This window comes from Pan paniscus, chromosome 8, assembly GCF_029289425.2.
Source record: "Pan paniscus chromosome 8, NHGRI_mPanPan1-v2.0_pri, whole genome shotgun sequence".
In the NCBI taxonomy this organism is placed as follows: Eukaryota; Metazoa; Chordata; class Mammalia; order Primates; family Hominidae; genus Pan; species Pan paniscus.
In genome coordinates this window covers 20,597,510-20,624,620 of record NC_073257.2, presented here as the reverse complement: position 1 = coordinate 20,624,620, position 27,111 = coordinate 20,597,510, and the positions used below count along the sequence as shown (strand labels likewise).

General features: G+C 51.2%; 2 protein-coding genes across 2 annotated transcripts; one reads left to right on the top strand and one right to left on the bottom strand.

Annotated features, from left to right (window-relative positions):
* Positions 1-190: 190 nt before the first annotated feature.
* GATA3 (GATA binding protein 3) lies at positions 191-21,252 on the bottom strand. The gene is made up of 6 exons (XM_003827806.6): positions 20,484-21,252; positions 19,480-20,089; positions 16,534-17,070; positions 11,235-11,380; positions 5,787-5,912; positions 191-1,652 (listed from the first exon to the last, which is right to left on the bottom strand). The coding sequence occupies exons 2-6, from the start codon at positions 19,718-19,720 to the stop codon at positions 1,368-1,370; spliced, it is 1,335 nt and encodes a 444-aa protein (XP_003827854.1). The 5' UTR covers positions 19,721-20,089; positions 20,484-21,252; the 3' UTR covers positions 191-1,367.
* A 636-nt stretch (positions 21,253-21,888) lies between these two features.
* On the top strand, positions 21,889-24,921 carry LOC130540503 (uncharacterized). The gene is made up of 2 exons (XM_057298792.1): positions 21,889-22,968; positions 23,790-24,921. Exons 1-2 carry the CDS (start codon positions 22,918-22,920, stop codon positions 24,081-24,083), a joined length of 345 nt encoding a protein of 114 aa, XP_057154775.1. The 5' UTR covers positions 21,889-22,917; the 3' UTR covers positions 24,084-24,921.
* Positions 24,922-27,111: the final 2,190 nt, after the last annotated feature.

Genomic DNA, 27,111 nt, shown 5'->3' with positions numbered 1-27,111 from the left:
TCGCATGTAGAACTCCAAATATTCCCAGTTCCCCCCAAAATAGACGTTGACTCTCTGGGGTTAGCATCGGTTCCTAGTGAATAACTTAACATGTCTGGTTGTTGTTTCTTTTAGCTCCTTTCTCTGAAATTAGCTAGAGCTACCAGATTCTAGAAGAGCTCGGCCACCATGTGGATACGATGTCATTTTGTAGTTTTAAAATATTTTCACTTTATTATTATGCTTATAATAATATTCCAACAGACTGTATTAAAGGCAGTGATCACTAACACAGAACACGACAGGGCGAAGAGGCAGCCGGGCCGCTTGCAGGACGTGGCCTGTCGGGCCAGGGTCGCTGACATGCACGCTGGTAGCTCATACACTGCTACCCTCAGCACAGGCTGCAGGAATAGGGACAAGACAGATGCTGCCGGACTCTTAGAAGCTATTTAATAAATATCATCCAAAAACAAAATGGAAAAGAAACAAGAAACCCTCCGAGCACAACCACCTTAGGCCAACTGAATGTAATCTAGTTTATTCAACCAAAAATTGAGAGAGAAGGAAAATATTGAAACAAACAAACGAAAGAAAGCAGTTCTTAAGACTAGCAGTAAATAAATTTATACAACAATTCGGTCTGTATAATATGATGAAATAAATCTACATCTTTTCTTATTTTGGTGCTTTGAATTATACATACAAACAACAATTACAGGGACTTGTTCACAAAGCATGTAGGCCTAGAAAAAGGCTCTCTGAAACCCTCAATGGCAACTGGTGAACGGTAACACTGATTGCCCAGAACTGGTATTTCCTTTGCAGAGGCCAACAGCTTTGAACAAATGATTCGCCTACAACTTTTTTCTTTTTTTTTCTTTTCTCTTTTTTCTTTTTTTTTTTTTCTTTTAATGCATCAAACAACTGTGGCCAGTGAAAGGAAACAAAACTGGCAGTTTGTCCATTTGAATATCAGACCTAGTTTCTTCTTAATTTCCACACTCTATTTCTCCCATATTCCTTAAACTTCTTGGCATCCTTCATGCCTTACAGCTACCCAGATGCAATAAAGTCATTGTACAGTATTTCTTACAATATAAGTTATATGCAATGTTCAGCATTTTTTTTTTCACAGCACTAGAGACCCTGTTAAATAGGGGATATGAGTCAGAATGGCTTATTCACAGATGGGGTCCAGATTCAGTGGTTGGAACACAGACACCACAGTGAGCTCCTTTGCAAAGTGGCAAACATAATTTTGCTTTCTGCCTTCAAAAACATATATCCATCGCGTTTAGGCTTCATGATACTGCTCCTGCAAAAATGCAAGTCGAAAGGGACTGCAGGGACTCTCGCTGGGGGCCCTGTGAGCATCGAGCAGGGCTCTAACCCATGGCGGTGACCATGCTGGAGGGGTGGTGCGGTCCAAAGGACAGGCTGGATGGCGGGTGCATCGGCGTGGGCGTGGTCAGCATGTGGCTGGAGTGGCTGAAGGGCGAGATGTGGCTCAGGGAGGACATGTGTCTGGAGAGGGCGGCCGGGTTAAACGAGCTGTTCTTGGGGAAGTCCTCCAGTGAGTCATGCACTTTTTTGCACTTTTTGGATTTGCTAGACATTTTTCGGTTTCTGGTCTGGATGCCTTCCTTCTTCATAGTCAGGGGTCTGTTAATCTAAACAAAGATCATTTTTTTTTTTTTTTTTTTTACTTTTTTGCAGCCTCTGAAATGCACAGGCTCTCGCACACCAAGAAGGGTTCCACTGGCCGCCCCGGATCAGGGATCTGTTTCCATTTCAGCCGGCCCCTTCCTCCCTCCCACCTTCTCCTGTCTCCTTCCCAGGGACCGAAGAACTAAAATACATACAGTTACCAGATTAGAGCCCCATCTAGTACGATTGTATTTCTCTGGTAACGAAAATAGAATTCACTTGTCTTATTTCTTCAGAACTTCCTTAGACTATTTCATAAGAATCGAGGTAGTGAAGAATCTTCAGGAGGGAAATGCCATTTTGTCTACTTTGACAAATCTGCTTCAGAACTTGAAAAGCACTCCCCAGGTCATCAGCCTCTAGGTGGTTAAGGCTGTCTGCCTTGAAGAAATGAGGACTGTACTGTTCTACTGAGTAACTTTCGGTTGCCTCTCTTCTACCTGGCCTTTAAGAGGTGCCATAAAATCTTCCGCTAGAATGTATACGTAGCCGGGTTGTATTTTATGAAACCATGCCTTTCTTAAAGGTGATCTTTTTTTTTTTTTTTTTTTGAGACGAAGTCTCCCGCTGTCGCCCAGGCTGGAGTGCAGTGGCGCGATCTCGGCTCACTGCAACCTCTGCCTCCCGGGTTCAAGCAATTCTCCTGCCTCAGCCTCCTGAGTAGCTGGGACTAGAGGCACCTGCCACCACACCTGGCTAATTTTTGTATTTTTAGTAGAGACGGGGTTTCACCATATTGGGCAGGCTGGTCTCGAACTCCCGACATTGTGATCTGCCCACCTCGGCCTCCCAAAGTGCTGGACTTGCAGGCATGAGCCACCGCGCCTGGCCCAAAAGTGATCTCTTGCCTGTGTCATTCCAACAGCAGCTGCAATGGTTGCAAGTGCTATTTCCACCTAGCTCTGACTCTCCACTTCTAACCAGACAAACAGCCAACCAACAAATCAACATGTATTTAATAACCATCTATGGGGTGCAAAGCACAAAAGGGCACTCATCTTGAAAAGGAAAGACCAAGAATGTGCTAGAGTAAAGAGACAGAGACCAGACCCTACTCTCAAAGTCAAGAGACTTCAGTCTTGGAGACATCTACCATCTCTCTCTTCTTGATAAACCTCATTTGCCTTTAAAAACACATTTGCTTTGGGGGCCCAGAATCAAGAAAGGAAACTTTACAAAGTAAACAGAAGTTACTCCCCACAGGGAGGCAGAAGCAGATTAACCCCAACAGCAGACATCTGCCCGGAAGAGCAAACTCCACATCTGGCCATGTTCCCAGGGGAGGGTGGCAAACAGACTCAAGGAGTGAATGTCAGTGTCCTGGCCATTCCTGACTTCCCGGGCTGAAAGCATTGCCTTCCGCCACAGTTCTCAAGGGTGGAGAACCCCTGGCTCTGGGTTTTACCTGTCTGTTCCCAAAGCCAGAAAATCACAGCTAAGAAAGGAAGAATTCAAATGGCCAACCTGCTGAGAGCAGCCAACACCCAGCTTCCCGAAGCTGAGCTGGGAGAGGTCACCTGGAGAAGGAAACAAAGCCCCACACTGGAGCTGAGACCTTATTTTCCCCAAGCCCAGGAAGGCAACGTGACCAATGGCAGGAGAGCCCAGAAAGGTCACTGCCAGAGGAACATCTCCAGGTTCCTTCTTCAAAGTTATCATCAAGATAAAGATGCAGCCTACAGAGATGACAGGAATCTACTCCCACATCAAATCTTCACCAAGATAATGTCCAGATACACAGCTCTGATGCCGATATCTAGCTATACATAGCCAGGTATCTAAATATAATATCTAGTTACACCAGTAGCCACACAACCCCAGATAACCAGTCACAACACCACTGAGAGATGCTGATACCGAGGTAGGCAGTTATCTCAACACCTAGATAAGAAGAAAGAGCTTATGGCATCCATGTAGAGATGTCTGGAAGGGCAGAGCGAAATGCAACGTGATGACAATGCTAATAGATTATTATCTCTTATTGTTCAATACACATCAATCGCCTCCTTTTACAAATTCCTGGTAAACCAGAGAAGACGGAAAAACCACTCTTGAGGATGAGAAAGTTTCTGTCTCCCACTCACTGGAGCCCAGCCATGAAGACCAAGCTCATTAAGATTGAGGAGGTAGAAGTGAGCCATGGAGAGGATTCCTCAGCTTTACTTTGATTTGAGAAATTCATGTTCTTCAGAAATATATATATATATGATCAGACACAAGTGAGATCATATCTCATCCCAGCTAACTATTCAAAAAAACATATAGCTAGTTAATCTCCTATAATTCCTATACTTCCACGAATATAGGGATGAAATATACACACACACAATTTGTTACAATTTTGTTATACTCTAAAAAAAGAGAGCATTCCCTTTCCCCTGGTTCTCCTCTTAGTTCTGACACTGCCAACTTCCCAGGAAAGCCTCCTGACTCTGAAATGGGCCCTGACTCTTATACTTTCTCAGCCACGTTAGCTTGTACAAGCGACTTGCTTTTCTGAGTCATAACTCCCTCAAGTAAAACTGAAATAAAAATAATTTCTGCCCTGTCTACATCATGGGACTATCTCAGGCTCAAATGTAATCAAGTAACATGAAAGTTCTTTGAAATCCATAAATTACAGCCCAAAAATAATTTCATAGGCAGTGCTGATGACTGGATAGCTAATAAACCCTAATGCTAATAACCTAATAGCTTATAAGCCCAAGCCTTCCAGATTTTAATCACGAATCTCTATCTCTACTGTAGTCAGCAAGCAAATTCCCCAAAGTTAAAATAGAACTTGGATTGAATTGCTGATAAATGTATATAGACCACAGTCCCAGGACCTAAGGGAGAATAAGGGATCGTAGTAAGACTCTAGTTTCATTCACTGCACCAGGGCCACAGCGAGAGAGTTGGCACAGGCAGGGAATGAGCGTACAGGGCTCCTCGGAATCACAGCAACTTGCTCCCAAGAAGTGAAAAAGAAGCAGGGTGCTGGGGTCACCCTGAGAAGTTCTTTATGACTCAAAAAATCCAACCAGAAAAGCTTCCTCCCCATTTCCCAGGTATTCCTGAGTAAGATGAGTTCATTGCCAGAACCGCCGCAAGCAAAAGTCCCTGTCTCCTCCCTGTTCAGCCCCGGACTTTGCCAAAGTCAGGTTGGCCAAGAGAATTTAGGAGAATCAGAAAGAGCTAAAAAGGAAGGAGAGAGAGAACAACACAGAGAAAGACCAAAATAACCATTTTTGTCTTTAGAGTTAATGTAAACTTGAAGCCTCACTAGAATCATGGCCTCTGAGCCAGAATGATTTCAGGAAAAAAAAAAAAACTGAAAAAAATTTTTTTAAGATTAAGATATATTACAAAATGATAGGACCCCAAATGGAAAGATCAGAAATGACACAACTAAATTCAGGCGACTGGCAACTACCGCTCTGCTAACATGATATAAAAGGAGAAAATGACAGTTTATTTTCCCTGGTATGGTAACATCCCCCAGGCCAGCCACCTTCCTCAGGAGCTAGCTCTCTGCACGTGAAAGTTGGTTCGGACAAAGACATCAGATGAAATCTGTCAGACATTTTTTTCCATGTCTTTTATACATAGGATCCATTTCAAATTTGTAGCACAGATTTAGCCAAGACTTTTTACCTCTCAGTAACCAAATGGGTCGTCTTAGTTTCCAGACCCCCTGCCACACATTACAATTCTATTTACCTTTCTCTTTCATTCTCTCTTTCTGCAAAGAGTTTAAAATGTAAGGAAACAACAAAATAGGACCGGTGGCTTTTTTTGTTTTCCAAAAGGAAGATTTTTTTTTTTTCCTTATAAACCACACAGGCCCACTCAGCACATCGGATTGCTGCACGGTATGTGGAGTGTCCAATGCATACCAAGGGGGTCGTGTGGCTGCCAGGCTGTGAGCCCCCTCGGCCTCAGCACGGCTATGCTAGACAGAGTAGTTTTCCAAGCTAGGTCCTATTGCATCAATTATTTGGAACCTGTCATCTGCCCCCATGGTGAGCGATTCACTTGGAGAGGGTGGTGGTGACACTGTTTGCTGGTCACCATCAGGAAGCGAGCCCTGTTCTTGCTGGTCCCAGTCCACTTACATTGTGAAGCTTGTAGTAGAGCCCACAGGCATTGCAGACAGGGTCCCCATTGGCATTCCTCCTCCAGAGTGTGGTTGTGGTGGTCTGACAGTTCGCACAGGACGTCCCTGCTCTCCTGGCTGCAGACTGAGAGTGGGGAGAGAGGAGAAGGCAAAATCAAAACAAATGTTAAATGTGTTGTCATCACTATGAAGACAGGCTTGAAAAAAAAAAAAGGAAGGAAGAAATTATCATTGAAATCAAAACTAGCAAGTGGCCCACATGAAAGTAATACAGATCCCCAAAATCTGCCTCGAGAAGAAAAATGTCGCCACTCCAGTGGAGCATGTCAGGATTGCACTAACGTGGTCAGAATTTCACCTGCTGCTCCCCGGTAGGAGCAGGAAGCCGGGGCCTCCTCCCTGGCAGTCTTAGCCTCCTACCCTCATCCCACAAAGTACACCAGAGGGTTAATTTTTATGGGTGGCAATTTTGAATTAGCCAGCCTCATTTTGGAACTGGGCTTTCAGTTGCCTTTTTCACCAAGTCCAGAGCCACAAGAGGTTGTTTTCAAACACAACTCCCAAGAATATCCATCCTCAAACAGGCTCCAGCCATCAGGATGCACTCACAGCAAAGGAGGCGCAAAGCCAAGCACCAAAAACACTCTGGATCGCAAATAAAGAAATGCTGAGTTATAAAGAGAACAGTGTGCCAACACAACAGCAAATTCTGCAAAGAATGTCTGTGCAAGTGTGTGGCACACACACATGGATGACACACCTGAGGAAGCACCGAGTAGGACATCCTAGGTCAACAAGACCTCCTAAATTTACACAGCCTGCACTTTCTTTCTTTCTCATTTTGAGATGGAGTCTCGCTCTGTCACCCAGGCTGGAGTGCAGTGGTGTGATCTCAGCTCACTGCAACCTCCACCTCACGGGTTGAAGCAATTCTCCTGCCTCACACTCCCGAGTAGCTGGGATTTATAAGCACCTGCCACCATGCCCGGCTAATTTTTCTATTTTTAGTAGAGACAGGGTTTTACTATGTTGGCCAGGCTGGTCTTGAACTCCTGACCTCAAGTGATCCACCTGCCTCGGCCTCCCAAAGTGCTGGTATTACAGGCGTGAGCCACCACAGTCTGTGCTTTCAAGCTTGGTCACTTCCCATTCACAAGACAGCCACCCTCACTCTCTTTAGCTGGCTGTCACCTAAATTTGATTCACCAATCAAACAAACTCAAAAGACCAAGGAATGTTGCCACTCATCAGGAACCCTGGATCCCTCGCCTCCTCTGATACCAGTCCACCTTCATGAAATCAGCCATTTCCTATTTGCTGTTCATGGAGTAGCATAGTTGCAGGTCAAAGGTCAGCCTCAACTTGAATTTTGATTCCTTGGTTGTGTTACTGCCCTCATTTCCTTTAAAAGAGAGATTTTTCTTTCACTTTTTGACATATTTAAATTGATCAGGTGACTATTCTCTGTTCACGCTTTAAAAAAATAAAACTGAAAAAAACCATTGGAAGAAAATGGAGTTGGGTCACTTCTAATATAAACCTCTCTCTCCTCCTCACCTTCCACCATAAAAAGAAAATTTTAACTGCAAAATTATCCCCATTCCTGGATCAAAAATATTATCAAAGGAAAGGTAAGAGAAGAAAGAGTTTAGTCTCTGTCTGTGATGAAGAAAATTCTGGTATGGTTATAAGAACACAGAACAAGAACTATAGCGATCCTGGTACAGTTTTGTTTTTTGTTTTTTGTTTTGTTATGTTTTGTTTTGTTTCTGAGACGGAGTCTCGCTCTGTCGCCCAGGCTGGAGTGCAGTGGCTCGATCTCGGCTCACTGCAAGCTCCGCCTCCCGGGTTCACACCATTCTCCTGCCTCAGCCTCCCGAGTAGCTGGGACTACAGGCGCCCGCCACCGCCCCGGCTAATTTTTTGTATTTTTAGTAGAGACGGGGTTTCACCTGTGTTAGCCAGGATGGTCTCTATCTCCTGACCTCATGATCCACCCGCCTTGGCCTCCCAAAGTGCTGGGATTACAGGAGTGAGCCACCGCACCCGGCCTGGGATCCTGGTACAGTTTTATATCAATATTTTATCAAGCAAAAAGTTGAAGCCAACACCTGAAGCTGCCAGATATGGAGAACCCAGTGACAATTTTGAATTAACCTGAGTGACCCTTTTTCTTTCAAAGTTGCTAAATTGTTTCACAGATATGCTTCTGTGGGATGTAAATAACAGAGTATATTATGACCTTTTTAAAAAAATTCTTTCTTTTCTGTGTTCTAAGGAACTGGAAACTAAAAACTGCCCTGGCCTATCATAAGGGAGAAGATGGGAGTCTTTTGCTGTCCATCTTGAATGTAATTCACATTGTCCATGAGTGCTGACCTAACCCCATATGCCTCTGCCCAACTGCCTTTATGAAACATGGTAATTTAATGCTTAAACAACTGTTTCATTTGTGTACTTTTTGGGAGAAAGTACTACATAAAACCAGTGCTTAATGATTTTGACAATTAAATTATATGTGATTATTATCTTCCTATAGTGTTTTTTTTTTTTAGAAGAGCTACGCAGATATAGCAGATTAATATCACTCAGGCACCTGGGTTTCCTAGCCCAGCAATTCTGAATGTACAGAGTACAAGCATATAATGCCAACTGGTAAAGTCAGAGCTCCAGATGACAAGGTACAGCATGTAATCTTTTGCAGTCTATTGACAGCAATCTAAATAAAAGCAAAGGAAGATGCTTCCAGTACTACAAACTTTATGGGAACTTAGGGTCTCTCAAAGCCACACTGTTTGGGTCACTAGCAGGAGGTACAGTATATTAAAGCAAGCAGCTCAGCCTCTCACTAGTGGTGAGATGTATGAAAATCCTGGCAATGCCAGGGGGAAAAGAATCTATGAGTCTTCCCTTCGGTCATCTCTCCTATTTCTTGCATTAGTTTTTTCAGGGTTAAATACGCATCTCACAGAAGAGCTAGCTATATATGGGCTGGGTGGTCTTCAGTGAATCTGCAAATGTATCACACAAAAATAGCAAGCTGGAACTGGAATAAAGGGTCAGGGAATAAAGGAAAGAAGAAAACAAAAGGTTCTAGGTGTTCAGAAGTCAAATATATCTCAGGGCTAAAAAAAACAGAAAGAAAGAAAGAAAGAAAAAGAAAGAAATCTGAATGTGTCCTGTGTTCTACCTCCCTGTAGCTTATGAATTCTATAGAACTAAAAACATCAAACCACCCAAGACAGATGATTAAGAAAGAAAAGACAGATGAAAATGTGACAGTCATTGAACTCTAAAATTCAAAGCAATTATTACTCAGAGTTCTAGAAATTTCCTATGAAAGGTGAGTGGAGACAAAATTGCATAAAATGGAATTACGATCCTCCTCTGCAATCTGACCAGACAGAGGAAGAAGACCCAAGAAAATGTCAAATAAACTTTTGCTCACCAATCAGCCCATGCCTTGAGACTTTTAATCCCTCTTTTTCCTTCTTTACTTTTATTAGAAAAAAACAGAAAAAACAAAAAAAACAACTATAATGGTACCAAGACACATTTTAACAAGAAGGTTTTTGTTTGTTGTTTTTTTTTCCTCTCTCTCTCTCTTTTTTTTTTTTTTTTTTTTTTTTTTACTAAGGCCAGGTTTTTGAGTGATTCAAAACATTCTTTTGTGGTGTGATCATATTCATTCTGCACTAACACCTCTAGCCTTTTTTTTTTTTTTTTTTTTTCAAACACTTCTTGTTCTGATACGTTCAAACATCTTGGTGTTTAGGTTGGGGAAGCTGAGTTGTTGTTTATGAGTTATCTCCAGTGCTCAGATATCCGGCAGCTTTTTCCTAGGAAGTCAGCTTTGCACATGAGAGAAAGGAAAAAAAAAAAAAAAAAAAAAAAAAACCCAAACTGCTGGAGGAGAGGTGGGGGAAGGTTGAGAAAGTTGGAGAAGGGGGCAAAGATCAGAAAGAATAAAGCCTCGATATCCAGGATTGTCAAAGATTAAAGTCATGTGGACATTTCCATCCCTAGAAAGTTTTCCTTCTTTGGCCGGGAGCGGTGGCTCATGCCTGTAATCCCAGCACTCTGGGAGGCCGAGGCGGGTGGATCACCTGAGGTCAGGAGTTTGAGACCAGCCTGGCCAAAAAGGCGAAACCCTGTCTCTACTGAAAATACAAAAATTTGCCGGGTGTGGGGGCGGGTGTCCCTACTCCCAGCTATTCAGGAGGCTGAGACAGGAGAATTGCTTGAACCCGGGAGGTGGAGGTTGCAGTGAGCCGAGATCGTGCCACTGCACTCCAGCCTGGGTGACAGAGTGAGACTCTGTCTCAAAAAAAAAAAAAAAAGAAAGTTTTTCCTTCTTCAAAATAGGATGTGAAAGGTGTTGAGTTGCACTACAATCTGATGGGGAGGGCAAAGTAGTCTTTAAAAAGAATACAGAGGTGTTCTTTTTCCTTCCTTAGAAATTGATGGATGCTAATTTATCCATTAATCTGCGTGGGGAAATTCCCCTCCTCCCATCTCGACTTGGTGAATGTCAGCACCACATAAAGCATTTTGATCTCTTAGCTGTGGCTAGAGTTGTTATTTGTCTGTCACATACATTCACTATTCAAACTTCCAAAGAGGAGCTTGCAAATGAATGTCCCCTATGAGTCTTCCTTATAAATGCTTGACAGAGCCAGGTTTTCTCAAGGATCCCTCATGCTTAAAAAGTTTTTAAAAGAATAATGAGAGAGGAGAGAAAAAACTTTCACCCTACTGGTAGTAGTTCAAAGAGAAAATAAGACCAAATGCCAGGTATGAGAGGACTCACACGACGTTTCCCATAGGAATTGCCTGTGGAAAGTTCTCAAATGCTGAGACCAAGAAAGGAGGAGGCATTAGGCTCACTGGTTGCCGGTGAAGCCTCTGAAATTCATTTAATCAGCTCCAACCATTTTGAAGCATTAGCATAACAAATCCATCCATTGCAATGAGTCTGTGATCCTTCCTGGGAAGCCACACGCCACAACTTCAGGAACCCATTCTGGATGGTTGCTGGAACATTCCATCCTCATACTAAATGTCTCTATCTGTCAAACAGTGCTCATCAATGCACTTAAACCAGCTGCTCTGGTCCTGTTCATACCATTATTCTATTCAGGAATACACTGCAGATTTGATAACCAAGAATTCAGTCTCCTTAAAATGTTCACAAGCGACTTAAGAAACATGGATGGGGAAAAAGAGGGGAAAAGAGCTGTTCTGTGTATCAAATTTGAAAAAAAAAAAAAAAGAAGAAGAAGAAGAAAAGAAAGAAGGAAAAAGGAAAAAAAAAAACTGTCCCAAGCCAGCTGACATGATTGGAGGCTATCCTGTCAATTTCCTGCAGAAAGCTGTCCTTCCGGAAGAGAGGAAATGAGAAACCCAGAATGGTCAGCGTGGAATCCATCCCTTCCCGAGAACTTACCAGCCTTCGCTTGGGCTTAATGAGGGGCCGGTTCTGTCCGTTCATTTTGTGGTAGAGCCCGCAGGCGTTGCACAGGTAGTGTCCCGTGCCATCTCGCCGCCACAGTGGGGTCGAGGTTGCCCCACAGTTCACACACTCCCTGCCTTCTGGAAACAAAAGCACAGATAAGCCACTTAGGGAAGGAAAACACGCAGGAAAGCTGACAGCATTTGGAACTGGGGGAGAAACGTAAAATGGAGAACTTTTTTCCTTCTCCCTCCTCTTTTGGGGAGTGTGTCCACCCCCACCTCTTTCCAAGATGCTCCAAAGTTGAGCTGGGGAATGCTGTCCTGGCATGACCGTTCCCCCGACACACATGGAGGCGCCCGCAGAAGGGGCAGATGCATCGTTGCAACAGAACCCTGTTCTTGGCTTGCCCGACTTGATGGAGATGATCGGGCAGGACCAAGGAGGAATGCAGATTCCAGCTACAAATACTTCCCTGAGAAAATCCTGAGCCCTGGATGGTGGCAAAAGGCAAACATTCCATTCATTTCCCTCAAAGGAAAAAAAGGAAGACAAAGGTGACCCATTATCATCATGGGTCTGTCTATAGAGATTGATTAAATAATGAAGATTAGGATGGGGGAAAGGAAGGATTCATCAATGGCTAGATAGGTGAACAGATAATAAATAGATGCATAGATTGATCAATCAGCTGATTGATTTCACTAGCTAGGGTTTTAGATTTTACTTCCAATCAAACTGCAAATGTCCCTGGCTGGAAAGGAAGCGATTAGGACCCAGCAGGGGTTTCCATAGCTTTCCAGCCGCTGTTACGGAGACTGAAGTTAAAGTATGACCCCAGCCAGGGGGTGCAAGGGGGAAATGCAAATTTTAGGCAGGGAACCTGGAAGAGGGGGAGGGAGGGAAAAAGGAAAAGGGAAGGTTTGGGAGGACAGAGTGAAGCCGATCAGAGGAAGATCAGGAGAAGAGGCAAGTTAACAAAGCGGGGTGGCTGCTCATTAACCAAGGCCTGCCTACAGTTTCTCTTTTCCCAAAAACACAAACAAACAAAATAAATGAAAAACCAGCCAGGCCGGTAGGAAGTTTGAGCAGCATTCACTCCCTCAGCCCAGGCTGGAAAGCGACCCAGACCCACCCAGAAAGCTCCTTGGAAGAATCCCTTAAATTACCATTTCAAGACATGAGGGAGTTGGCTAATTGATTTCAACTTTGCAAGAGGAAGAGAAAGATGCTTTCTAGGAGAATCTCCTTGGTTTTGGGGGACCCAGGGACACACGGGTCTCTAGTGCCCAGTTTTCTGGGTGCCCAGAGAAAGCCAGGACTCCCCTTCCTTGCAGGAACAGGAGGCTCAACCCAAGTTGGTCCCCCAGAGAGGGGAGGCCCAGAGGAGGACCCCGGAGGGTAGGTAGGGAAGAAAAATGAGCTCTGAAGACTGTTTTGTTTTAAGAGAGTAATTAATGACCTCCAACCTGCCTGGACCACTGGGGTAGAAGAAGAGAACCCAGTAGGGTGCTTGAGAATTTTGATTCCCCTAAAAGGAGGAAAAATCTGCCTTGGCAGATATGGGACCTATTGGGCCTTTGGAAAGCCCCAGATCAAGTAGGAGGGAACTAGGGGGGTTCACACTTGGGGGCCTGTGATCCTCTCCAGGGGTAAGTTCTTCAGGAAAGTTAAAGACTTTTGCAAATGGAAGAGGGTCTTGCACCCTTGAAAGTCAGGGATGGTGCCCACTAGTTTTTGTCTACTTTGTTTTTTTTTAAAAAAAAAAAAAAATGAGGATGTAAGAGAGGTTTTTTTTTTGCTCCACATTCCAAAAGATTCTTAGCCTAGGGTCCCCAGAGAGCCTTCGCTGTGCCCCAGAACCCCTGAGATTAAACACAAACACGCTGCAGTGCATGCCAAAGGCGCCTTCCTAAGTACCCAACGGCTCTTCTCAGTTCTTGAAAAAGGCTCAGGCCTGAATCACACCCAGACACCTTTCAGTTGGGGTCAAAAGCCTGAGGGACGTGGCAGACTGGATGTGGGGGAGGCTGGAAGGAAAGAGTGAAGGGTGAGTGGGCGAGTAACCGGCTGCAGCCCAAGCCAGGCCGCAGGCCTGCCTTTTTGTGTCCCTGGTGGCTGCTGGGTCAGCCCCTTCTGGGGCAGCACTGGCCCTGTCCCAGCTAGGACTGCAGGCCCACTCCCCACCCTGCCCAGACAGGGGACCCCCTCGGGCTCCTCCCCTACTTGGGCACTGGGCAGAGGGCAGTGTGAGGAGAGGCCGCTGTGGTTGGAGGCGGGGAGCGTGGTTGCCACCCGGCTCCTGGGCACCCTGATGCTGGGGGACCTCCCAGCCTGACATGATCAGTCTGATTTCCTCTCATTTGCAGGGTGGTGGGGAGGGTGATAGCTTCCTTTTCAGAAACACCTTGAAAGCTAGCAACGGTTACCTCTTCAACAAGGTTCTGCACACTAGGGTAATTTTCTGTCTTGATTCACTCGGCAAGGTTGCCATTGCCTCCTATGGGCTTTTCTTCTTCTTTTTTCCTTGCTGCCTCTGGTCTGTGACTTCAGCAAACAGCCAATTTTCCTAATGGAGGCCCTGACTCTCTCCTGCCTTCTTTCCTCCCCTCTCCTCACCCCTGCCTGTTGTGAGCTGCTCAGGCAGACACCTCTCTCTTAGGTGACAAGAACCACAGAGCGGCGAGGCCTCTTGACATTCAACAGCTGCTGGCAAATGCCTCTTGCTCCGCCTTGGCCTGAAACCCTTAAACCAGGCTGTGGGAGGGGGTAGGGAGCAGGGCAGGAGCTCGATCAGACGACAGTGGAGGGAGATGCCCAACTGGAAAGGTGGCAGGGGAGCTAAGAAGCAGCCCTGGACACAAAGACTCTGTCTTTTGTTTGCAAAAGCTTCGTCCCAGCCCCGAAAGCCCAGGCGTTAAGATAGCAATAGGTGCCCTAACCACAACTTCAACCGTTTCCAGCGACAACCCCAAAAACTCTCTCTTCTCTGTGTCCTCCTTCAGCAAATGCATTTGCAAAGAAGAGGTTAAAGGGGGAAAAAAAGAGAGACAGAGAGAGAGAGCAACCACTAAAACCAAGAGAATCCCCTCCTGAAGAATTCCCACCACCTCCACCCCCTGCACAAGGAGGGGCTTCTCAAAACTTCCCCTCCACACTCCCAAAAGTCCCAGCTCGCTCGCCGCCCCCGCCAGGTGTGCTGTTCTTGGTTTTCATGACTGTGAGAAAGGAATTAAGAAGGAGGAAGTAAAAAGGCCAAATTGAAATGGCCTCCTCTCCTCCTCGCCAAAAAAACCAAAATCGGTGTATCGGTATTCCTAGCTCTGGCTTAGGGAAACCACGGCCCTCTCTTTCTCCCCTCCATGTTCAGAGTCTTACGGAAAGAAATGAGAGGAAAGAAAAGACTAAACTTAAGGCAGAAAGTGTGCACAAGAGGGGGAGAAATCAAACACGGAAATGAGGGTAAAGAAACCAGAGTATCTTGGAAAAGTCACTCTGTCCCCTCCCCCCGCACAAACCACTACCCCGGCCTCAGATACCACGAGCTCTCCCCAACCTCATAGCCTTACCAGAAAAGAGAACTTTAAAAAAAAAAGAAAGAAAAAGAAAAGAAATCCCATCACAACCTCAAAATGCACAGGTCTGCTCTCTTTCGATTCAGCTCCCCAGCCTGTGTTTCTGAGTCAAGCTGCACCCCACTTCTTAATCCTTCCCTCCACCCCCAAGCCCAGCCCCTGCCAGGCACCGTGGCCACTTTGTGCCTCCAGCTCTCCCGGCCTCTTGCTTTCTTTTTGACTCCACCAGCTAGCCTGCCTCCCTCTCCCTCCTGCCTACTTTCATGTACTGAACATGCAGCTCTGAGTTCTTCTGTCAGCCTAACCGCATCCGGACTCTATTAAAGTTCCTGGCTCGGGATAAACAATGCAACTGTCGCGTGCAGCAGTCTGAAAATAATTGGATTAGCTAAAACATATCAACTAAATAGAGACAGTCCTGCTCAGGCAGTCGGAGTGAATGTCACCCTGGAAAAAAACCCTGAAAACTGATCTCATGGTCACTGGGCTCCCAGAGTACTCCCTCTGAAGTTTTTCAAACCGGAGCTTTGGGAGCTCGGTTTCAAGGCTGCTCATCTCATCCCTAAAAGACAAGTGATTTTCACGATTGCTTTCTATATAGGATCTGTAGAGAGACAGCGGAGGCAAGATACCTGGAGCGGATCAGAGAAGAGATGCCCACTCTGAAATGGACACGCTTAAGGAGACATCAAAATCTTCACCAAACCCTGTCTAAAAATACAGTTAAATCAATATCAGAGAATCCCTAGCTCTCTTTTGACTCAATTACTTTGTTTAGAAATGGAATTGGTGATAGATCGATTTATTTTTAAAGCCAAAGTGTTTTGTGTGGGGTTTTTCTTCATGCAAGTAATGACACCAATTGAATAAAAATGCAGCGTGCTGCTAGGCAGCGTTTGCATTTTGGAAAGGAACAGAGCACAGGAAGCTGAGATACACACCTGGAGCACTTTTCCGTTCCTTTCTACCTCCTCTGGCTGCAGCTCAGCCAAGCAATATGTCCTAATACGGTTTCCTGCCCCTGACTGCACTGACAGCTCTAGGAGACGCTGCAGGTAACTAACTGGGCCAGGCGACATTTGATTTTCATTCAACTCTGCTTCCCCAATGCAAAGCCACCGCTTTCTCCCAGTTCAGCCGAGAGCCCCCTTTTGCACGCAGAGAATATGCGTGCAGCTTTGGCCAGGCTCATGCACACACACTTTGTGTCTACACGTCTAATAAAGGACTGTCCTCACTGCGTGGTCCCGTTTGAGCTGAGCGAGAGGAACAGTCAGAATGACAGAGGCCAAAGGGGTCATAGAGGGACCTGCGTTTGTTTAGGCTTGAGGAGGTTTCGTTTTAGCATGAAACACTCAAGATTTATTCCCTCGGCCTTCCATTTGGTCTTGGAAACTGACTAAAGGTTACCAGCCCAATCCAGAAGTCCTGTGACAGGCAGAAGAGGGCATGACTTTGTTTTTGTTTGTCTTTTTTCCTATCCCAGCTCATTGGGGGGTTTTAAATCAGATCCCACTTCCCCTCTGTTTCCGAGGCCAGGCGTGAGCTAGGATGGGAGGACATGCAGTGCCTTCCCGGCAGGAAGAATGGGAAGAATGGCATCTCAGCAGGCTTTGGGACACCCCGGCTCCCCTGAGGGGTCCCTCTGGGTGCGGCCCTGGATTGAGGAAAAGGGGAGGAGGGAGGAGAAAAGGCTCCAGGGGAGAACTGGCTCCTACCTGTGCTGGACCGGGCCTTGGGCCTGGACTTGCATCCGAAGCCGGTGGGGGAGCCGCCCAGCAGGCTGCTGGGGGGGAAGAGTCCGGAGCTGTACTCGGGCACGTAGGGCGGGTAGGTGGTGATGGGGTGGTGGGCCGACGAGGAGGCCCCACCCAGGGCGGTCATGCTGCCACGGGAGTGGGACGACTCCAGCTTCATGCTGTCGGGCAGCGGCACCTGGTACTTGAGGCACTCTTTCTCGTCCTGCCGGGCCGAGCCGGCCGAGCCTGGGGTGGACAGCGATGGGTCCGGGGAGACGTCCTTCGGCGGGGTGGGCGGGAAGGTGAAGAGGTGCGGGCTGGCGTGGCCCCCCGACAAGGAGGAGGACGAGGCCGGGGGGTAGACGGAGAGGGGCCCCGGGGAGCCGTGGTGGATGGACGTCTTGGAGAAGGGGCTGAGATTCCAGGGGGAGGCGGTGTGGTGGCTGCCCAGGGCTTTGCCGCCGTCCAGCCAGGGCAGGGATCCATGAAGCAGAGGCGGGCGGCACACCTGGCTCCCTGTGGGGCAACGGGGAAAGGGCAGGAGAGAGAAGGAGGGTGAGTGTGGCCCTGGGAGCCTGTCAGGGACACCTGGGGAATCTCTACCTCGCATCGGCCTCCCTTTCAGCAAAAGCCCGGGCTCAGGCCCACTCTCACATCCCGGCGGTCTCCGGAGTACCTGCCTGGCACACCTGGGGGTCAGGCTGGGGACAGAATCCTTCACCCATCTCTCCCACAGAATGTCCCATCAAATGTAGCAGAATGAAGGGCCTGTGGCTGACACCCGAGAGGTTGCTGCAGAGGGGGAGAAGGGCCCCTTTGCTTATTTGGCCTCTCCAGATACACCGCCTAAATCACATTCCCCAAGGTCTCTCTCTAGAACCTGACTTGATTTATGGGTTTCCTTCAATGGCCCTGAGTTCCCTGACTCGGACTTAATCCCAACCAGCCTGATAAGAGAGCCGGCTGTGAGTGAGGAGGCCTGAAGGATGGAGCCCGGCCACACAACTGCTCCACACCAGAAAACGACCCTGGAGTCAGGCCCAGCTCCCAGCACCAAATGCAGGAAGGAGAAGCCTTGGGACAGAAGTCAGGAGACTTTCAGGGTTAGTTTCCGGAAACCTAACCCAGTGCTTGCTCAGAAACGGCCAGGCTGCCCGCAAAAGGCCTAAAATGGGATTTGCAGGGACATTTTCATTGCTCGGGCTGTTGGAGAAAGTTCCCAAGGCTGGACCCTGGGATGGTCATTTTCTCTGCTTTTCTCACCCTCCCAAATCCTAAAGGAGAAGGAGATAACGTAAGCCCCATGCACCCTCAATAAAGCTATGATCCCACCAGTGCCATAGATGAATTTTCACCTGAGCCCCTAAGACACAAAATTCCAGTTGATGTGTATATTTTAAATGAAAGATGACTCAGACACAGAGTCTGGTTAGCCTTCATTTAAAACGCACAATCTTAAGGTAGCTGTAACTCATACACTCTGAGGGGTACATTTAAAAAGCAAGTGCAAATCCACACACTTCTTGATCTTTAAAGCCGGTACCTGCCTCAGCATTTGACATTCGATTCAACCATTAAGAACAATACTGAAACTAAAATCTTAAGAGAGAGGAAGGGGAGGGGAGTGGAGAGGGAAAGAGAGTTCTCTGAACACCAAGGGTCAAGATTCATATTATGCAGGAAGTAGTATAGTAAATAATATTAAGTCTGCCTCTACCGCATTTCCACCTAACTGCTGATCCGCACAGAACGTGGGCAAAGAGCGCCCCATCCGCAGAAACGATTGTTTAAAACCTGGCGACAGCAGGGTAGAGGACGCCTGCTGCCGGAGGGGCTATGTCATCCATGCCAAGGCAGGCTCTGAGTAGGGGGATCAGGGCAGAATTCGGTCTGGCTGGACTCAGAAAGCCCCACACTTTTTCTGCCCGATGTTTTACCCCTGTTTCTTCTTTAGGAACAAACTTAGAGCTGGAAAGTGTTCGATCTTTTTTCCTCAAACTACACAGGCCTGGTCTCCTTTTTTTACATTTCAGAACTCTCCTGAACTTCTCCAGGTGAAAGGGGGAAAGAGGTGGTACTGGAATTGCCTTTATTTAAACGGGGGTGTATCCTACATCTTAGGTGGGAGGCTAATGGAGGGCAGTACCCAGAGACAGAGTAAGGCAAGAGTTGCAGGCAAGGAGGCAACTTGAAAGCAAAGACGCAAGAAAATTCTGTGCAGCCGGGAATCTGGGAAATCTCAGATCCCTCAAACTTAAGACAGGGGTCTTCCCCCCCAAACCCCTTCAGCATCAGAATTCCATTCCTGAAGCCAGGAGGTAAGAGACCTGTCTAAAAACCAAAGGCACTAGCTCTGGGAAAAGGTCAAGGAGAAGGGTGTGAATAAATAGGTCTCTGGGGCCTTTCTGAAAATGTGCGAATTGAGGGACGCTGGCAGAGGGCCCCCTGCACCCCGCCCACCCCGCCTAGAAAGAGCTAGCGGGTAACAGGGAACGCCAGGTTTTTTGGAAGAGCCGGGTTCCAGCCGTGCTTGGCCGGCGCCGGCTACCGGGCCCAGAGAGCCCGGACCCGCGGAGGCAGAGCCAGGGCACCCCGCGCCTGGGGACATCCCGAGACCCCCCCCCCCCAAAACCGGCAGCCGCGCAGAGACGGAGGTCTGCGGCCTGGCGCCCGCCAGGTGAGCGCCAGGCCCCAGGGCCACCAGCCGGGAGAGGCGCCTGCTGCGACTCTTTCAAAACACACTCTCGCGACGAGCCAGAGGCCTTCCTCGCCCATTTCCGGGCCCCAATTTTTTTGTAAATGAACCAGGAACGGCAGATGGGGGCTTTCGCTTGACCTCTCCCCGCCCTCAGGTCCCTCCCGACCTCCCCGAGCCGGGACGGCTGAAGCGGCCGGCGGGAGCGCCGGCACCCCGGGCGCACTCACCGTGGTGGGTCGGAGGGTACCTCTGCACCGTGGCCCTGACCGAGTTTCCGTAGTAGGGCGGGACGTGGTTGCCTTGACCGTCGATGTTAAAAAGCACATCCACCTCCTCCGGCAGCGGGTACTGCGCCGCGTCCATGTAGGAGTGGCTGAGGCCCGGGTGGTGCGTGTCCGGGTGCTGCCCGTTGAGCACGGCGGGGTGGTGGTGGCTCACCCAGCGCGGCTGGTCCGCCGTCACCTCCATGGCCTCGGCTGCGCTCGCGCCCTCTCGCCGGGCCCGGAACCCGCTCGCGGGGAGGGAGGGCGGTCCGCCTGGGAGGTCGGGGGGCTCCTGCCGTCGGAGGGTCGGGGGTCGTTGAATGATTTGCTTTCGGTGGGGGGATGGGAAGGCTGGGAAGCAAAGGTGAGCAAAGGAGAAGGTTTTTTAAAAATTATCTTGGAGGGGTCGTTTAGCAAAGAGAAGAAGGGGAAGACAAAAATCCAAAAACTGGGTACGGCAGGATAAAATGGGACCAGGTTGTAAAAAGGGGCGACGACTCTGCAATTCTGCGAGCCAGGCTCCTCTGCACCGGGGTCCTCAGCCGCTCGGAGGCGGAGTCCCTCCTCGGGTCACCTGCAAGGGAGAGAATGGGAGACCTGGATGAGCCCCTGAGTTGCTGGAGTGGCACAACCTCCCCTCGCGCCGCCCGCCCGCCCAGCGCACCCGAGACCCGCACAGGAGCGCGGGGACACGGCCGCGGAGCCCGCAGGGCTCTCGGGGACGTCCCTGCAGCCCGGCTCGCGGGAGCCGGGGCTGGCTGAGCAACTTGGAGGGCAAGTCCCAGGGCTGACTGTTACAACTTGGAGGGCAAGTCCCTCCCTCGGGGACACCGGTCCCGGGACCGTCCTCCCAGCCCATAGAAAACCTCCAAAAGAGGAGAGTTGAGTTTTTAAAATTGATTTAGGTCCTCCCAAGTGGTTGGGGGCAAAAAATCAAACTTTAAAAAAAAAAAGTCACCAGTACCAACCTGGGTAGCGAAGAGCAGAGAGGAGGAGGAGGCGGCGGCGTACGACCTGCTCGGTCAGATTGCGTTGCTCGCTCTGTCTCGCTCTCCCTCCGTCTCTCTCTCTTCTTCTCTCTCTCTCTCCCTCTCTCAGTATTTTTTTTTTTTTTACAGGGAATGCATTCTTTCTGAAAGTATCAAGACGGCGCCAGGCAGCTCAGTGTTCGCAGACAGCTGTGGCGCGACGCAACTTAAGGAGGTTCTAGTGTCATCCGCGCCGTGGGGGAGGAGCCTGGCGCTGGCGAGTAGGGGACAGGATCCCCGGCACAAGGAAACTGCAACCCAAACCCGCTCCAGGACTTCTCCCCCCGCCCCGCGCACCCCCGCCCCTCCTCCCGCCCCTCCACTGACCGGAAAGGGGCGCCTCAGAGGGCGGCCGCCGGCGGAGGGGCGGCGGGCAGGGTGGGCGAGGCCCGCGGGGCTTGGGGGCGGACGGGAGGGAACGCGCGCTCTGGCCCTTTAAATGTGGCCGCGGCTCCTGCCAATTCATTCGGGTCGGGTGGACGATTCCGTCCCGGTGCAGCCAGCCTGCCCCATTCATGAAGTTCATTTCGATGGGCAGAATTTTCTTTTTCAGACTTTTAAAAAATAGGCACGCATGGATCATTATTAGGATCCAACGCAGGGTGTTTGGGAGAGCGCATCGATGTGGGGAAACGTGCGCGTTAAATTGATCAGAAAAACAAAATGTTTCATGTCAAGGTATTTTGAGATTTGCCTCTCGGGCCGACTTCCTAAGAGGGTGAGTCATCGGATAAAGGGGAGATGCCTTTGACTGGAGCGTCCGCGTCAATTTTGTTGTCATTGTCACCTCTTTCCCGAGCCTTCTGCGCTCTCAAGCCCCCAGAGTGAACACGCTTCAGCTGTTGCAGCTGCCCTTTCCAGACCTAATATTTGTAATCAATGTGTGCTTTTGACTTGAGTGGCAACAGTGAGGGATGAGAAGGGGGGAGGGGAGGAAGAGACTGGCTCTAACTCATTCCCCGAGTACGCTCAGTGTAGACGGACAGAAAGAACTCGGTCTTCACTGTAGGGACCCAACTTTTCCTTTCGCCCCGCCCGGAGCCCTACTTACTCCGGCTCCCGGCGTTTCTCCCACAGTCGAGGAAACCAGCCCTCGGTCTGCACCGACCCGAACCCCGGCCTCTGGTCGGGACTCCACGGCGACCTTCCCCGGCTCGCGGGTCTCCAGGCCACGCTCTGCGCAATGGGCACCCCGGGGCGGAGGGCACGCGGCTCCGAGGCGCCCCAGCGAGAGGGGCGGGGCGAGCGGGGGCGGGGCCTGGAGGGACCAATCAGCGGGCGAGGCTGTGGCCGAGCCGCGATTGGTCCGCCCCGCGGGTTCCAACCTGCACGGCCCGCTCGGTCCTTTGAGCCACTGCATCCCCTAGCGGCGCCCGGGTGGCTGCAGCCGCTGGCCCGAAAATGCTGCTCGGGCGAGCAGGGGTCAGACGGGAAAAGAAGACTCCAAATCCACTCTCTGCTCGTCCCCAGGGCAATGCTGCCAGGAGAGGGAGTGGGTTCCCCCGCAGGCTATCCCACCGATGGGGCTGAGAGCTTAATTTGGGGTTTTATTTGAATTGGAGACGTTGTTCCCTCTTCGCTTCTCTACCCCATAAAATTCCCTACAAATGCAAAAATTCGAGATAGAAGAAGCCGTCCCTGAAAGTAAGTTCTGAAGGATTCCTTTCATGCGGTGAAGGAACAACAACAATATTCAACTTCGCCTTGGTGTGTGAGGGTCGTCGTGTTTTAAAACACTATCCCTGTAGAAATTAGTGAAATGTATTGGAAGAAGTAGTGGAAACGTGAATCTTCCTGGTCTCGCGTTTGGATCTTCTTTGGAGTCCTCACCTTCTTAAATCTGATGTTTGTTTGAAAACAGGGCTGAATTTCCATATATAGGACAGAAAGAAAGAACCCCAATTTTTTAAAGAAAGCTCCCCCCCCCCCCCACGTTTCTCCTGAGCCCACTTGGTCTCCCGTTATTAGGCGGCCCAGTTAAGAGGCATCGATTTTCCTTTCGTTCTCTGACCACTCGTCTCTCCTGGGCCAGCCAGGCTGCCCGCATCTTCTCCTGATCACAGCGCTCTCTAAACCTTTTAATTATTTAGTTGCTGTCTAACATTCACCGGAAACCTCTCCATAAACAAGGAGAAACGAACGCACACACATTTTTGCTAAGAAGCCCGGGATTAAGATTAAGGATACAAGCTGAAAGAAAAAATGAAAAATGCTTCTCCGCGCGTCAGTCGAGGGGTGGATGCGCCACGCAGCGTGAGCCCAGCTCACAGCCACGCGTAAGACCAAAAGCTGCCATGGGTTCTGCGCGCGGAGACCTCAGAGCCGAAGAGAGAAGTCCCCGCGACAGAAACGCTGCGGATGCCAGGTCTTGAAAATGCTGACTTCTGAGGCTAAGAATTATTTCAAAGACAAAAAGAAAAGACTGGTGAGGAGGCCTTCCGGTGCAAGGGCGCCTATCCGCTAATTTTGGTTGGGGAAGTAGGGATTATTCGTTTAAATTCAATCGCCAGCACCAAGTCGGACTGGCCGGGGATGGAGAAGGGCAACCCCCACCTTTAGAAAAATAAAAGATCTCGAAGGCCCTTCTTGGTCTGGGTGGTTTGAGGCTGGCAGAGAGGGGTGGGGGGCCTGGGGCTGGATGCCCCGGGTAATGGAGCCAGCCGGTAGGGGGTATTTAACATTTAATTCCCAGCCGGTCCGCCCCAGTTCCCGGACTGACAGTGGGTAATTGGGAGAGAGGACGTTGCTCTTTTGATGGCCCGCGCCGGCCAGTCTCGCCGACGCCACACTGGGTTTGACGTCACGGGCCCAGCCCCGGAGCCCGGAGCACAGGGCAGCGGGGGAGGGAAAAGGATGGGAGGGGGATGCCGAGGAGGGAGGGCCGAGGTCGGCCTCGGGACCCACGGGGAAGGAAGGGGGAAGGGAGCGAGGCTGGAGAGGCTGCGGCGCGTGACCTGAGGCGGAGAGCCGGGCTGCGGGGGTCCGGGCCAGGCCAGGCGCCGGCCTGACCCGCCTCGTCGGCAAGAGCAGGCCGGGCTTCCTCCTCCCTTGGCGGGCGGGGGAGGGAAAGGGGGCTCCTGGCCGAGGGTAAGGGGGAAAGGTGGTCCTGATTCTCCCTGTGCCACCGCCACAAAGCTGATCCTGGCCTCCTGCGGAGAAGCCTGGGCGCCTTCCCGCAGACCTGACGCGACCCCCTCCCAGGTACCTGGGCCTCGGCCTGGTCTAGCGAGTCCCCTTCCTCTCAAGGAGCAGCCGGCGGAGCTCGGGTGGAGCAAAGCGAGGAGGCGACCAGGAGGATGCCGCCGCCGCCGCCGCCGCCGCAGGGCCCGGGGCTTCTGCAGGGCGCAAAGCCTCCCTCACCAGGGTAAGGGGCTGGCGATCAACCTGGACGCCTGGGACCCTGGGAGCAAGCATCCCGCAGCCGAGCAGGCGACGGCGCGGCCACCGCCTGGAGAGGAGCCGGGGCCCGGGGCGGCGTGCGGGTCGGCGGCAGCCGGCTTGGCCTATCCGAAACCCCAGGCCTGGAAGCCGCTGCTTTAGGCGTCAAGTTGAGCGGGGTATGTGTGTCCTCTTGGGGAAAAGGTGAGAAATGGAGCCGGACTTTCTCCGCTCGGTAGGGGTTAAGCTACCACACACACCCCTAAACACATGCCCACGTGCAAGTCCCTCCCACCCGCCCTCCCAGGGGCGAAGAGACCCTGTCCCAGTGGAAGTGGGGAAACCCAGTCGGGTACAGAAAGCAGAGGCCATGGCGCAGAGAGGAGGCGCGGCTTTCTGGGGCTCAGCCCTAGGGCTACAGACCCAGGGCGCGGAGATGCTCGCGGCCGGGCCACCCACCAGAGCCAGGCAACCGGCGCTTCCAGGCGAGCTCCGCGGGGCCGAGGTGCCCGGAGAAGCGGCCCCGGGCGCCCGCGCGCTGCCCGACCTGGGTAACAGGCACAGCGGAGCCCCGGGGTCGAAGTCCTAAAGTTACTAATCCCGCGGAGGGGGAGAGAGCGTGCCTCAGACCGCCCGGGGCGGTCATTTGAGCGTGTTTACTTAAAGACTTTGCAAGCAGAGCGCGCGCGAAATCTTCGGATTTCCAGCGAGGCAGCAAATATTTGCAGGCAGGAGAAAGAAGCGGAGCCGAGCCGAGCCGCCGAGTCCCTCCCCCCGGAGCCCCGGCGCCTGCCTGGGCGGTCCCGGCCGCGCAGTTAAAGACAGAAAAGAAGCCGGGAATCTGCGGGGCTGGGGGCGGGGAGCGACACCAAAGGCCAGAAACTGCAGCACGGCCCGAGGCCCTGGCGAGCTGGGCCTGGGGGAGGAGAAGTCCCTTCCCATTCCAGCTCGATCAATCTTGCTGGACTGCGATCGGTCAATAAAAACGGTGTGAAGCGGCCGCTGTCGCTGTGAGTCTGGGGAGGAAGTGGAGGCCAAAGGTGTCGAGGCCGGCGCCAGTACCCCGCACCAGCCCGGTCCGCGGCCCCGCGGTCTGCACGTCGCAGGCCGGGGGCCAGAGCTTTGCCGGCAGCCGAGAGCGGCCCGGCGGGGCCTTTAATTGGGTGTCTCCATTTTAATAGAGGCCATTGTTCGAGCAATTAGAGAAAGACAATAACCGCCCAGAGGCGTTTAATTCGATTCCCTGCGCCCGCCGCAGTACGCACCGGGGCGCTCTGGAAGAGTGGCCGAGGCTGCGCGGAAAGGAGGGTCCGCTTGGGGAGGCGCCGGCTTCTTTCCTTGCTTGCTTTGCCTTCGGTGTGGCAATTGTAAAGGGCAACTGGGGCAAGATGAAAGCGGGGCGAGGGCGACCTGAGCCAGGCCAGGGCCGGCCTCTCTAGCCCACGCCGGGCGCCCGCGGGACCGCCGCGCCTTTCGCGGCGCGCGTCCAGCTGTGGCCGCCGCGGAGGTCCCCAGAGCCTGTTCAAAGGAGAGAAGCCGGAGGACAGGGCCGTGAAAACTGGCCTCCTTCCTCCTTAGCCCCGGGTCCCCATTTCTGTCACCCGAACCATGTCCATATTTCCTTCCCTATGGTGGGAGGAGGGGCAAAGGAGAGACCCCGGGTATTGGCGCGCGCACACCTCCGTCTCCAACCCAGCCAGCCTCACCGCCCCCTCCTCCGCCTCGGCCCCTGGATTAGGTTACCCTGGCCGAGCGAGGGTTTTTACTGGATAGGACTATAGCACAGGTAAAGCTGTATAAACAGCTCGCCGGCTGCCGGGCGGGAGGGTTATGCAGGGGACACGGCTCCAGGCGCCGCCGCTGGCCCCGGCTGCGCGGGCCACACCGCGGGGAGCCCGCTGCGGCAGGGCGCCCCGGACCGCGCAGGTTAAATACATATTATCTCTGCCTCTGCCACTCGGGCCCCCGTTTTCTTTCCCTTGCGAGCTGAAATGCGGAGAGCGGGGAGCAAGACCTAAACGGAAAGAAAAGGCAGCCGGGCAGTGGGCAATGCTAGTTGAGGATCCCGGCCCAGCAAGGCTGGCTCTCTTCAAACAAAACCCAGAGAGCAGGGAACTTGGGGGAAAGCAGAGAAAGAGGGACCCTAAAACTCACTGGCAACGGGAAGATGATGGAGGCGGGTGCGTCCAAGGGGCAACTCTCTTCGCGGCTCCCACGCCCACGCGCCCCGGGCCAGGAGTCTACCTTCCCCATGAAATGAGCTATCGTTTTGGGGATGGTATGTGATTTGATTTACCCTTTTTTCTTTTCCTTCCTTTAGTTCTTTTTTCTTTTTCTTTTTTCTTTCTTTTTTTTTTCTGTTTGTTTGTTTTGCTTATTCATCTATCACCGTTTAAAACTCGGAAGGAAACCCGCCCAGGCCAGGAGGAGCCGCGAGCCGTGGGGAGAGTCAAAAAAGAGGAGATGCGCTGGGAGATTCCCCCCGCCCCCGCACTCCGCCCCCAGCCCGGCCCCGGCCTCCACTTCGAGGGATCCTGACCCTCCCACCGCCACTACCACCTTTTCCCCGGTTGAGAAAACCCCTGATTGTAGCGAGATAAAAATTGGGTAGGTAGGGGTGCAGCGGAAAGGGGGAGACAGGAAGGGAGAGGGCAGGGGATTTCTGCTTTCGGGTTTAACAACTCACACGTGAGGCGAGTGGCAGTTGAGGGGAGCCCTGGGTTGGGTGGGAGAGAAGGAACTCGCCTTGAGGGTGAGTGGAAAGGAATTGGAGTCACCCTGGAGGAAAAGTGCCCTTTTCAGCTCTCTCCCTCCCTCCTGGCCTTGGCAGGTCGGGGGACAGGTGGGTGCCACGGGAGAAAAAGGAGGGGTGGAGGCAGCCCAGCCGGCGTCCCTGGGTCTCCCGGGCTTTGGACCTCTTACCCTGCCCCCAGTGGCATCAGTGACTCTTAGCCAGGGGCTTGCTACTTCTAGACCCGACCTCTCCTCCGTCCGAGGGGACCCCTCAGCCACACCGCTATAGCACCCAGGACTCCGGCCCCTGCACCAAGGAAAGGCTCCAGCCTGGCAGAAATTCACCCATTTCAAGGCTTGGCCCACCAGGCCCTAGCATTGCCGGGTGAGGTGGGGTGCACGCGGTGTTCAGTCTGGCCAGTCGGAGTCACCTGCTCCCCTCCCCCGGCCTGGTCAC